Source organism: Acanthaster planci, linkage group LG01 (assembly GCF_054643075.1).
Source record: "Acanthaster planci isolate LZ-2023a linkage group LG01, COTS_SCS, whole genome shotgun sequence".
Taxonomy (NCBI): domain Eukaryota; kingdom Metazoa; phylum Echinodermata; class Asteroidea; order Valvatida; family Acanthasteridae; genus Acanthaster; species Acanthaster planci.
Window position 1 is genome coordinate 12,970,251 of NC_141777.1, and position 13,834 is coordinate 12,984,084.

The window sequence follows — 13,834 nt, forward strand, 5'->3', positions numbered from 1 at the left end:
TCGTACTTTATACTAGAACAGATTTCATTTTCGTTCGCAATCTGATGAGGCTGGGCCTATATATGCACACTTTGATCCGACCTTTGCACGCGTGCTCGCGAAAGCATTTATTTCTGCAACATTTCCTGACTTTAACCTTACAGTAAGCATGCGTAATTCTCATGAACTTTCAATCCTCACGAACGTTATCCTCTAACAGGTAGCTCCGAGAGAGAGAATTGTAATTTAACCATGGTCAAATTACTGCATAACTTTACAGTGTTGTAGAACAGACGTATCGGTGCTACAACGTGAGTATATCACAGTGAATTATTATTACATGTTTTTAATTTGTGGGGGGGGGGCACTCGTGGTGCACACATCTCTTAAAGGTTAAGTGGGTAGGACCAAAAGCCCATGAACTGCGGCTTGTGTAGGTGGTGTAAATATCAAAATGTTAAATGACCGGGGGCACGAGCCTTCAAAAGCCTGAGGAGTTACGCCACTGGTTCACCATGTCGGCCTATATAGACCCGTATGTAAATCATGAGTTATTTAACTGAGATCAACTTGTATATACGCGAAGCAGTTTTTGCAAAAGTGTACGGATAACTAACTATCTGTTTATAAAACTAAACACCCGAATGTCAGCAACTGTTAAGGTATAATTAATGAACTGAAAGATTTCATTAAGTATGAGTCCATTAACGGCAAGTGGTACTTCCGTCGAGGGCCCGTATATCCTTGATGCGGCCAATGCAGACCACTTCAACTCTTGGATCTGGATTCATTTCAGTTTTATGCGAACATTATTATTGCACAAAACGAAAGTATGGAAATTGGAATAAGATCGTATGTACAGTCGTTTCCAAGGTGGAAAGGGGGCTACCCCCCCCCCGAATGATTTCAGTGTTGCTTGTAAAATCAAAGGGAGAGAATGGCGTGTTTTGAAACGAAGTGTATTTCATTGCCTCCCCAAACTTTGTAACACACCGAAAAAGAAACACCCATCCCAGAAAGACGGTAAAAGTTACACTGTTGAATGCGTGTTGCCCCCTCCCCCAAAAAGGGAATAAACCCTCTCCCCACGGCAGTCAAAATTAAGCAGCGGGAGTGTGAGCACCACTTACTGTAGCCAAGACTCGAGGTCTTAGTCAACGCGCTTTTTTTTATTAGCATGGCGTTGTTTCGTGTAAGTCCCAAGATTTCATACATGTACTCTTCTATGCTAATTGTAACCTTTGTGTTGTCTACATAGCACCGATGCATGTGACCTTAGATACCTCGCACTCTCAGTAGCCTGAGTTACTTTGCATAGTGTGCCTATGGCGAAGGATTATGGGGCGATCTTTTACACGTGCACTGATGAAGACGAGCGAAGAATGGAGTGTGACGACCTAAATCCGTCTCAACTTAGATTACCTTATTAATGCTAAACGAAAGCCTGAGCGAATGTAAGGCAACCTGGATCAAACAACTCCGAAAGCCAAACTGTGTCATTTTCACCTCCAAGATCTGTTCGTTGGAGAAACCGTTTTCTTAAATACATTCACCGCTCTGGTGGATATGGAACTATGCGGTCATTAGGCCTAAGGGCCGGGATTCACAAGACTCAACTAGAAGCGACAGAACTGTGAGTTGTTATGAGCGTTTAGGGTTCGAATATGAAGACTACATAGGCCTAGACCTCGGGATTGAAATAACAGACACTAACTGCGGACATGATAGTTGGGATAGCTCCGTTGCCATAATTTGTCCTTGTTCCGGTTTCCAGATAATAATCGTTGATATAGCGATAACACAATGGTGGGACAAAATTTAAATTATGCGTTTGAATTTTTCCTTTGGTATCAACCTGGAGGTCAAGGGGTTAGGATGGTCGGGATGGGAGGGAGAAATGAGCCACTCCCTCCCCATGAAATATTCCACTGCAAATAACCCACGCTCCAACAGCCTCTCCTAACCAAACTCCCACTGCTTGGCTTCCGAGTCGCGCCGACCCCCTGCCTGTTTATGGCAGAGGTGTGATAGGCGATGCACCTTAAAACGACATTGCTCCGGGCAGGTGCGGCTGTTTGGCCGTGAGAGGCAGCCCACCTAGAAGAAGGACAACGTGTCTCCATAACAGTGGGAAGAAAAATAAAGAAGATTTTCAAAACAACAACTGCGACCTGGAATGTCCGAACAATGTTGGACAATGATGATAGACCTGAAAAAAAATCAGCACTAATTTTAAAAGAGCTGCAACGGCACTCAAAAGACGAGATTAGAAGGCCAATGCCAGGTGAAGGAGAAATCACACACGTTTTTTGGGTGCAGGAAAACAGACGAGAGGCGAGAGGCTGGAGTGGCGTTTGCAGTTTCAAATGCAAGAGTGGACAAACTCACAACTCTCCCAAAGGGACACTCGCAAGGTTCATGTAACTTCGCATTCATGTTGGGAGAGATCGTCATGTAACCCTGATCAAGGTACATGTATATGCACCAACAATGACGTACACAGAAGAAGCCGGGAGGAAGTCTACAGCAAGCTAAACAGCTTAGTACAATACCCGTCGCAGACAAGCTCGTCATACTTGATGACTTCAATTAATGCTCGACCGAGTCGGGAAAGACTACACCTCCTACATATACAGTAATGTGATTGGAAAGTTTGGGGAAAGGGAATAAGAATACCAATAGGGAGCTTTTTCTCAATTTCTGTGCCCAATACCAACTTTTTATTACTACACCTATTTTAATCGAGCTGACATTCATTTCTACAGCTGGATGCACCCAAGGTCCAACCATTTTCATCTTCCGGACTATGTGGTGACTTGTGCAAGAGATCTGAAAGATGTGCTATAGTTACAAGGGTCATGAGCGGAGCAGATTGTTCAACCAATCGTTAATTTAATCAGGACCAAGCTCAAGCTGCGTCTGTCCTTCCCAAGACACAAGAAAGCCTGTGCTATTCCTCACAAGTTGGACATAAAAAGCTGACTGAGAAACATAGACGAGATACTCACACCAGGCAATGTGGAATTAGTTTGGAGAAGGATCAAAGAAGTGATTACAACAGCAGCAGAAGATACTCTTGCTTACCTGAAAAGAAAAACACCTGATTAGTTCAACGATCACGAAGGTCACATCCAAGCTTCCCTCTTAGACGAAAAACAGAAGGTGTGTATGTAACAGGGAAAAATGGCACGCTATGAGGAATTAGCAAAACAACAAAAACTCTAACTAAACCAAAGATCTTTGAAGGAAAAGTCGCAGGAAACTGAATTAATAAGGACTCAGACACCAATATTTGACTTCAAAAAAAGGGACAAAAAATAATTTATTAATGAAAAAGTACAGAAAAAATGAAAAAAAACTAAAAGGACTCAAGGACTAAAACACACCCAAAGACTAAGACTTTAAAAGACTCAAAACCCAAACCCAACACAGTGCGTAAAATGGACCTTATGAGTTTACACTCAGACTTCAATCACTGACTCCTAGCCGAATGGGACTCAAACAGAAAACCACACTCCAGTTAGGAGGAACAATACATAGGTGCATGTGAAGGTGACTGGTCTTTGCTGATCTGCTACACTGAGTGTGACCAGACCATGTGGCAACTCTATATGGGGGAAGCTAGGGCTTGAACAAATGAACAGGGGGGCACACTACTAGAAAAAAAATCAAGAACTCTAAACTTAAGTTAAACATTTTAAATGGGAACTACTTCTATGTAAAAACGTGTACTTAATAACATAAACATTTCTGGCTCTGCCACATGTACACAGCACCTGAAGGAAAATACTGCCAGAAGCAAGGCTGCTTTCCAAGCAATCAAAAGCAAAGTACAGAAGGAGATCAGGTTATGAAGAATGACTGGTGGAACATGAAAGCTGAAGAAATATATAGAAAGGTTCTATCAGTGTAACGGCTCCCAAGCAGCCATATTCGGACAGATATTAAGGAAATTTCCAATAGATGGAAGGAATCCTACCAGAAAGTCTGTGTTGCTGTAAGTCATCCCGAACCACAACAGACATGATATCTGCACTAAGACAACTTCAGGAAAAGGCAGTTGTCATACAAAACCAGCCGTTGTACATGCATCTTTGAAGACTTCTCAGAGGCCTACGACACTATGGATAGGGGAACGCTGTGGAAAGTGTTACAAATTTATGGATGTCCTCCAAAATTTATCAATATTATGAAGTCATTCCATGATAACATGACAGGCAGGGTGAGTTCCCAGTGTGCCACGGAGTCAAACAGGGCTGTGTTTTGGTCCCCACCCTGTTTAGGCCTACGCTTTAGGCCTATTTAGCAGCTGTGCTAAATATTGCTGACGTAAACCTCACCAAAGGTGTGTACGTGCGAACATGTCTGGATGGTAAACTACTCAATGTTGCACGTCTACGATCATCTTGTCAAACAAGAAAGGTCTGAATTAGAGAACTGCTCTTTGCTGATGATTCTGCTCTTTTACCTACGTCGCTAGCACCCAAGAAATTGTGAACCACTTTGCAGCTGCTGCCACGCAGTTTGGCTTAAAAACATATACTACCAAGATCAAACTTCTGTTTCAACCATCTCCATTAGACAGTCATCCACAGCAGCCACGATTGCAGGTCAGTGGCGAGGTGTTCTAGTGTGCTGAGGACATCGCGTATCTTGGCAGTACAGTCACGAGCAAGAACAGTGTAGATTTAGAGATTAATATTAAAGTGTATAAGTACCGCCTCGAAAGCTTTTGGGACCCTACAACAACGTCTCTGGTCAAGAAATGACTTAAAGTTGGAGACCGTAACGCCAGGATTTACAACACTGCGGTACTACCATCACTACTTTATGCTACTAAAATGACGCTCCACGGGAAATATCAAAAGACTAACAAGAACCCAAGTAAGACGTCTACAGCAGATCATGGGAATCAAGTGGCAGGACAAAGAACAAGATACGGCAGTCTTGGAAAAAGCAGAAACAATTGGTGCTGAAGCCATGATTACTGCGTTAACTCTCAGATGGGCTGGGCATGTCAGGAGGATGCCAGACCACAGCTTCCTTAAACTTGTGTTCTATGGTGATCTCTGTGAAGGGAAGCGGATGCGGGGTGGTCAAAAGCTACGCTTAGGCTTCCTCAAGCGGCACTTAAAGATTGCCAATGTGGACGTTGAAACATGGGAAGACCAAACAATGTCCAGGCCAGGGTGGCGTGGAGTCGTACGCAGCTCCAAGACAGCAGTAGAACAGAAGCGCCTAGATACCTATCAAAGAGCTCATGATGGCCACCATGGTTGACCGGCAGTAGATGGCAACACCTTCTCCTGTGCTGGCTGTGGACGCAAGTGTTGTTCATGTGCTGGTCTAGTTGCACATGCACAACAAGTGCGGTTCTCCTGGTGACGTGGGTGCCGTATTTAATTCGTGCAGGTTTCTATCTCACCGCAGGTGGCTCTCTGATCTACCAAGGGGGCATGCTTCCTGAAACAATCGACTACCTTTTATTCGTATTGTACATCAACAATGTCACAAACCCACTACTTTACGGGATTGCAAACAGGCGATTCAGACAGGACTGTAAGGATGTCGTCGGCGAGATTAGATGTTGTTGGATGCAGAGGCGTTCTTAAAAACAATACCATCTACCTGACTGTATAAGCTACATGTATTGACTTATAAAAGCCTGTGCAAGGTAGACCTAATACAGTTCGAGTTTAATCCGGTCACAGTATGGACTCCGTTATTGGCCAAGAGAGGGTAGTTTAAGCACCAAGCAAGTGGCTCAATTGGCGAACTTTTATTGCTAGCTGGGGGTCGGAGACGGTCTTTTTTTTTCATCTCAGTGCGTGAAATAATGGGCCGCTCTGTTTTCCATGGGTAGGGGTAGCACTTGTGTATGTGATTTTTGTCTTAAAAATGCAATTCGCCCCACACAAATGGACACTCGAGGTGGGAGGCTCCAGGAAAAAGATGTGAAAAGAAACTTGGGTGGATAAGTCTTAGATGTGTCATTTTCCGTGTGAAAGCTGCTCACATTGCGTTTGAAATGAAATGATTATGTTGAAAGCATCTGGTAAACGAGCTGAAGAAAGAAAGCTCCATTGTGGAAAATTAAGAAATGGTGGAGTGAATCATAGTGAGTTTATGACTGCGTACAGATATTATTGGGTGGAGGAGAGTGCTACTTCCAACCAGAAGTCCTAAAAGTAAAGAGACGCCTTTTATGAGCCCCAAGCTAGACCAAGAGCTAACGCAATAAAGTTTCCTATGGCAACAGAGGCTCCTTTGGTGGGAACTGCTCCAAGCTGTTACAGTCTCGTCGGTACCAACAAAATGAACACGCCCCATCAGCATGGATCTTTTCAACCGATGAAGGTGGTGCTTCTTAAGGCGGTTTGTTCACGTATACATCGTAGACATGCGGACTGCATAGTTTTCATCGCACGTTGAGGTGAAATTTATTGTATAATTATGACGTTGTATAGCCTTTGTTTAGACGTATCTCAAAATAGCCTAAAGTAGTAAACAAAAACAGTGCACGCCTCATCAAACTACACGGCAAGGATTCCATAGAATCCTAATAATATATACAGTGCGTGTTTTGATGTGTACCCCAATTCCAAAGAATATAGTATTGAAACAACATGAGGACCATAAAACTTGAACCGCATTTACAGTAATGTTACTGTAATCTACTGTTGTTAAAGCTACAAAGGAGGTGCATGTTGAGATTATTTGTTTTCATTTATTATCATTCTTTGGATGTTATTGATAGCTTATTGGCTTTTTTATTTAGCATATCGTAACAATTAAAACGTGATATGACTTGTGGAGTACACGCGATATAGCATTACAACAACCCTTCCTATTTATTCACTGTGATAAAGGAATCTTTTCCAGTAAAAACACAAAATACATGTCCGCAAACACAATTTCTCGTCTGTTTGGAGCATTTTCGGGCTGAACTTCTGCCATTTTCAAACAAATGCATTTATGTTCATGTGACGAAAAGTTTATAAAATGTAAAAGAAACAATTGCTGAAAAAATGCTTTCCGATAACCGGAGGTGTCGCGTCGTGTGAAGGGAGGGCATAGACAAGGGTAGTCCACTACCCTGACTGCGTTCGTGGCATTTTTCTAGATGTGCGTGTCACATCATTCCACATGTCAATGCGGGTGGGTGTTCCTGTACAAGTAATGTACATGTACATGTATGAATTTTTCGCACAGGGCGGTGAAAGAAACGACGAACAACGGTCAGTGTGGACTAAAAGTAACATGAGCAGATCGAGAAGCATATTTTCATAGGCTATTGTTGTCTTGGGAGGGGGGGTTGGGCCAGAAAACTTGGAAATCTTTGTAGCTAACCTCTTTAAAGGCCTCTCTGAGCGGAGAGGCTAAATCTGAAATTCACTTTGAAACTACTGTCCCCTAAATCGCTTTGCCCCCGTAGGTCCTCACCAACGGATCTGCAAATAGGTAGGCCTACAATAAGGACGAAAGCGTGAAGAGGGAGTGACCCGTCAAGAATCTAAGGAAGAAGAAGGTATTAAAGAGATAATAAAATGCTGAGATTTGAAGTGAAACTTTAATCAGAGACGTGGAGTCAGATAAAGGGCACGACTGCTTGAAAGGGGCAACGATGCGATATGGAGGAGGTGGGACGGGTTTTGGCACTAGTGAAGAGAGTGAATTAGGTTGGCTTCTGAGGGGATTTATGAGCATGTTTTGCTCGATGTTTTTGCGCTTCTTCTGTCGTCAGATGTTTTTGCATTTGTTCGTATTCCTTAGCCAATAACTTGTCCCCTCCGGCCGTTCAGTGGCATATACAGCCAACCGGGGGGGGGGCACGGGCTCCCCACAATTTCCTGGTGCCCCCCGATCCCCCCCCCAAAAAAAAACGGAAGAATGGGTATTGAACAAGGCTAACAAAAACTTGCCCCCAAAAAACCATATCAATGAAAGCCGTCCCCCCGCCAAGATACTGGTGCCCCCCCCCCCACTAGTGAATCCTCGCTACGCCACTGCAGCCGTTCCCAACTCAAAAGCTAATTCAGGTGCTGGATCGGTCCATGATCGGCCCGATATGCCTTTGTAAGAATATTAGCTGCACTAGTTCAATAATGATGCTTCCAGGCGCTGGATTGCAGCTCGGCTTGGACAGGATGCAAGCTTCTCTGGCTACGGTGACGCCCCTCTCAACGATCAGATGTGGGAGTTCAAAGTTCAAACACGGCTCTATTCAGTACTATTTTTTTCTGCACCAAGCATCGGTCAAAACATGCCTCCGAGCTTCTTAGGTTATGTATAGATTAGCTTTTACGCATGCGCAACATGTCTGTTGACTGAAAAGCGGTGTAGATAAAAATTTACTGTGCTTTCATGCACCAGGTACCCGGCGCCGTACCGCGCCATATGCATTATACGCACACCATTACAACATAACACGAGCTATCCAGATCGCACGTACGCCTGAGCTGACGAGCAGTCGGGTCATCGGGAGGCTGGGCAATTCGGGAGTGCAGTAGATTTGCTCATTCTCTCTTCATTCGAGTCGCTATGGCAGCCACACCGAAGTCTGATTCAGATAGACAGAAACAGATCAGTGTCCGAGGGATTGCTGAAGTGGAGGATGTGACCAACTTCAAGACTTCGTTCAACCGGCATCTTCATTTCAGGTAAGATGAGATTGACCTAGAGCTAGACAACTTGATGCTAGGGCCCAGCCCTAGCGACTTTTACGCGTGAAGCATGTTGGGCCTGCGTGGCTACAGTGAAGCAGCGAGGTCCAGGACGTGGCGCATGCATGGCCTGAGTAACTTTGGACCCTACTTATCACCTACATTTAGTAGCGGCTTTGCATTAAAGGCCCAACAAAAATGTTGGGTATCACCCTCAATTCATGGAGCCCAAGGAGTAGAAAGGGCCCTAAATAAACGTCTGTGACTGCCTTGAACTAGTCTCCAGCAATGCCAGCGGGTCCCTACTGTGAAAATTAAATAGGCCTAATATTCATGACGCATGATAAGCCTATGTAGGGGGTAAAATTAGGGATCTTGCAACAACATATACCCATGGATGTCAGGCTATTTACAGCCAGTTCCTCTATGTTTAAATTAATGACTGCCACAATAAATCACAGTATCGGCCTACATACATGTACATGTACCCCCGGAACTGTAGGGTCCAATGTCCGCCCTACTCCCACATTCTGGGGGTAATTGGTAGGCCTACAAGTACTAAGTAGAGCTTGAAGATTACAGGTATGTTGCAGGTGGAGTTACTAATTGTGCACATTATAAGTTCGCTAATTAACTACGTCATCATGTGTACCTGCAAGGCTACAGTGTAATCCATGTAATCCTTGAACCTACATGTTAGCCTACTCAGGCTAGTACTAGTACCTCCCATAACTCATTCAGGACATTTAGTTTTGTGGCCATTTGGAGGACAAAATGCCCTGCAAATTTGCTTGGGCCTTACTATCCGCAGATCATATCGTAAAGTTAAAAAAAGGGCGATAATGTAGGGTCCAAGTTGACTACGGGTGCTAAGAATTGCCTTTCTTATAACGCATTAGCTGATACTCAGTAGAGTCCATGTACCTTTCCCTATTAATCAATTTCACTCAAAATTAGCTTACACACCGTCATACCCTGAACCAAATCATTAGAATTCACCTCCCTCCCCCTGCCAACAGTCCTGAAACTGGCTAATGCACCCACTTTAGGCTTGAGTGGGATTCAAAGATTGAAATGGCGGTGGTAAGGGTTACTCTCACATGGAAAGAAAAGAGCAATTTTCCGTTCAAAGTGGAAAAGCATTTGTCCGCTGAGCTCAAAGTCGCCATGCTCTTTATGTAGCGATCCCTGTACTGTATGCTAACATACCTAAAGACGTTGTCATAACGTGCCCGCAGAGCCGACCATTCACAATCAGCATGCGGTGTCTACGTGCACTATGCTGATGACTAATTCCTGAGTTCAGTAGCTGTGGCCACACTAAGTTGTACACCAGAACCTGCACCGATCATGAAACAGTCATTGGCATACGCGTGCAGACGTCACCCTAATGCTACGCTCAGCTGGCGCATTGTGACATCGTCTTGAGGCACTGTTTGAGTCGCTACTTGAAGGTGGTAACTTTTAGCTCAGCCAACAAGAGGGTTTCAAATTTGAATGGGAAATATCTCTTTTCTTCTCGTATATGAGTAAACCTTCCCATCACCATTTGAATCGTTGATTGCCACTATTGAAGTCCTACAGGTAAAGAGGGTGCATTTGACAGTTTCAGGACTGTTTGGGGTTTGAATTCTGAGGATTATGGTTCAAAGTACGACAATGTACAAGCTATTCTTAGTAGTGAAATAGATTGATCGAAGGAAAAACTTATGAAGGGTACTTGGACTCTACTATCACCTGACCATTTGTAGAGAGTCTAAGTTACTCAGACCATGCTCGCTATGGCTTGTTTCTTACATGTATCTCTTGAGACGAGTCTACTATGAAGCAGAATTCCACTTTTTCCTAGACAGAGGCCTTTTTTTGGACCACTGAACCACAGATTAGGGTTTTTAACCGGGGATGGGGGAGGTGGAAAAATGGTGATATGGTATTTCAATCCTTGAAGCCAGGACCTGTTGTTTCCATTTTTTAAATTCTTTTTTCTTCCTTAACCCTAACAGCCCTGAATCCTCCAATTTTAATATGATTTTGCACACACCCTAGGGAGTTAGGGTTAACCATTCACTTCCTGTTGTCATTACAGCTTAGTGAAAGATCGCAATGTTGCCACCAAACGTGACTACTACATCGCTCTGGCTCACGCTGTGCGGGATCACCTGGTGGGACGTTGGATCCGAACACAACAGTACTATTATGAAAAGGATCCCAAGGTAAAACACAGAGATTTCCTGTTGGCCTTTAGCCACTGTTCCTCTGTGCATTGTTTGCTGGTTAACACTTGTCTGTTTCAAACACCGTGGGAAAGTTATCCGAGTGACACGTTATTTAAAGGGTTGTGTAGTGGCTTTTTTCTTATAAATACAAACCTCCAAACTACACCTTTTTGTCTCAGTTAACCTCAGTTTCCATATTTTTTCCATTGCATCAAAGCATCTTCTGCTGCCTTTTTGGTTCATGCTGATGAGTAATTTCCATATTGGCAAGACAACCTGTGACAATATCATTTCCAGGAGGAAAACCTTCATGTTTCATTGATTGGTGCATAAAAACTTAAACCTGCATTTATATAGATTTTTCTTCATTAAGCTTTCTATTCTTTGGTGATCGATTTTTTACATACAGATTGCAACAAGCAAGCAATGAACCTAATTTCCCAGAAGTGTTGACAACCTTATTTCAAAGCATTGACAACCTGATGTTCCAAAAAGTGCACTTTCAAATAGTTTTTATACAAGAAGTGAACGTACATGTATAAAGTTGCAGAAACATTGTGTGCAAGAATACTGTACTGCAGCTACACTGTATTTTGTTTATCACATTGATATTGATAACTATTGTGAAACCACGGTAATATATGAATGCAATGGAACAGTATTAACTTAAGTGAATACATTTTGTTGCAAAACTGTGCATTTCACTGAAATTGTCTTTATACAACAACTTCAACAGGTTTAACCCAATTGAATAATTGGCAGGAAGTGCCGGTACCGTCGTTTCTGTTGACATTTCCAAAGAAATCTTCCAGGAAGCTTTCCAATTCTGTTATTGCCGACACCCCAAACTGTGGATCTCATCCTGTTTTACTGCCGAATTTGCGAACTCCATGTATTCACACAGAATGTTCAGATTGGTACTAATGCTGTCCTGTCACAAATCAATTTTTGATCCCATATTTTGAACAAGAGAAAAACATCTTCAGAGTTGGCCTGTGGTCATATCTGCTGACATTATTACAGTTCCGTGTAAATGACAGTGAAATTGGCACAATTAAGTCTCACAATGGGTATAACAAATGCAAGGTTTGCCTGATCACTGTACATGTACATACATATGTGCATGTGCAAGTTTGTGTGGCCAAGTGGTAAGGGATTGTACCTGTAACTCCCGCTTACATGTAATGTAGGGGGATTTCAAATCCAGCAGCCATATACAGTTACATGGACTAGACACTTTGGGTAAGTCACTTCACTTCCAACTGCAAACGGAAACTTTCCTTTTTTGGCATAACCTTATATAAATATACATGTATCTACCAGTATTGTTTGGAAAATTCTTTGATGTACAGTACTGGGAACAGTACATGCTTGGTTGGTTTCTCGCAGTTGTTACCAAAAACTGGACCATGGCTAGACAGAGGATAATGGCACCTGTGACATTTGATTTCACTTCACACACTTTCAGTTGTTTCCCTTGAATCCCCATGAGTCACTGAGAGGTTTTGATAACTTCGGTACATTGCCAAAAGGGGTTAGTGTTGCTCCATTTATTGGAAATCATTGTAGGTGTGGGAGAAAATGAAATCAAGCATCATTGATTTTTGGGGGAAAACGGGTTGAGCAAAAAATGGCCAGTTTAAATATGATGACCGTTGTTTTTTTTAAATACTGGTTGGTGATTCAGATTTTCATTTTGAGATAATACATGGCGCTAAAATTGGGATACGTTTGTACATATTGGTACACTATCATCCACCATGAAGTGCAAAAGGAATGTTTCAACAAGTTCTAAACAAAATTTTGTGCAGATAATGCCTTTGCACTTCCTTTTCCCTTCCTTTTTCAACTTTTCCTTGTTCGAAGCTCAGGTGTTAGGGGGTGGGGATATCAATGTAGGCATCAGGATACCAGGAAATACAATGTACAGGACGTGTACATGTACATACATGTACATTGCAAGAGATTGAAAGCATAGTTGCTGAAATAATAATTTATGCTTAGAACTTTGTGTCATCATATGTATTACATTGTATATGATGGTTGTCAGACTGTCAGCTGTTATGTGCTGGTCCATTGCATTTTGCTGGGTACCGATCCATTGCATTTTGTTGGGTACGGATGTCTTTGAAGCAGAGGGTGGTATTAAATTGCAGGTTGGGCAAAATCACAAGGGCAGATCCAGACCCAATTACATGTATCTGGGGTGGGAAAAAACAACTGGAAATTGCTTTTTGTAACCTTTTATGGCCTTTCTGACAAATTATGCTAATTTGCTTTTATCTCAGGCACATTAAAATTCACGGGTTTGAAAAATTATATTCAGGGGTGACCTTTTTGTGTGAATGACCGTATTTCTGGACATGTTTAACCACCACTGAAGCAGTGCATGCATTTTGTGACTTGATAACCAGTGTGATATCGGTACGTAGACTACATGTACAATGCACACTGCACACATGCCAGAGATACCTGTCTCCCTAGCTCGAAAGGCTGAGCCTACTAGCTGACCTATTCCATATCTGACCATGCAAATAGCTAAGCCATTTGATATTTGTGATGATTACTGTTGGCCAACTAGAGTTACATTGTACATACCAGCATGCTTCTGCATATTGCAGCATCCATTAAAAAATGCATTGTAATCATCATGCGAAGTTAGTCAGCTTAGTTGAACATGTATCTAGGTGAAAGCTTTGATAAATATCAAGATTTTCTAAGATCAAACTTTTGACACATTTCATATACATGTATTTGTTTGAAATCCACAGAAACAAACGTCAATCATTTACAAATCAAATTGGTCTGAGTACAAATAAATGTGTTTGAAATCGTATTTTTATTTTTATCAGTAAGAGCAACCTTGAGCATGTTGAGTTGGGTTTTGATGTTAGCCTAGTCAAAAATACTAGTAAGTCCAAAATAGCGATTTCACATACGGATGAGACAGTAATCACATACTGCAATTATACATTT

General features: G+C 42.5%; 1 protein-coding gene across 2 annotated transcripts in view; it reads left to right on the top strand.

The window, feature by feature from the left end:
• Positions 1 to 8,390: 8,390 nt before the first annotated feature.
• The window catches only part of LOC110979464 (glycogen phosphorylase, brain form-like), a 31,278-nt gene continuing 25,834 nt past the window's right edge, over positions 8,391 to 13,834 (top strand). For both annotated transcript variants that reach the window (XM_022235274.2, XM_022235275.2), the window contains exons 1-2: positions 8,391 to 8,639; positions 10,729 to 10,855. In XM_022235274.2, the coding sequence (XP_022090966.2) occupies positions 8,521 to 8,639; positions 10,729 to 10,855 (246 nt within the window). In that variant the 5' untranslated portion in view covers positions 8,391 to 8,520. The remainder of the gene's footprint in view (positions 8,640 to 10,728; positions 10,856 to 13,834) is intronic.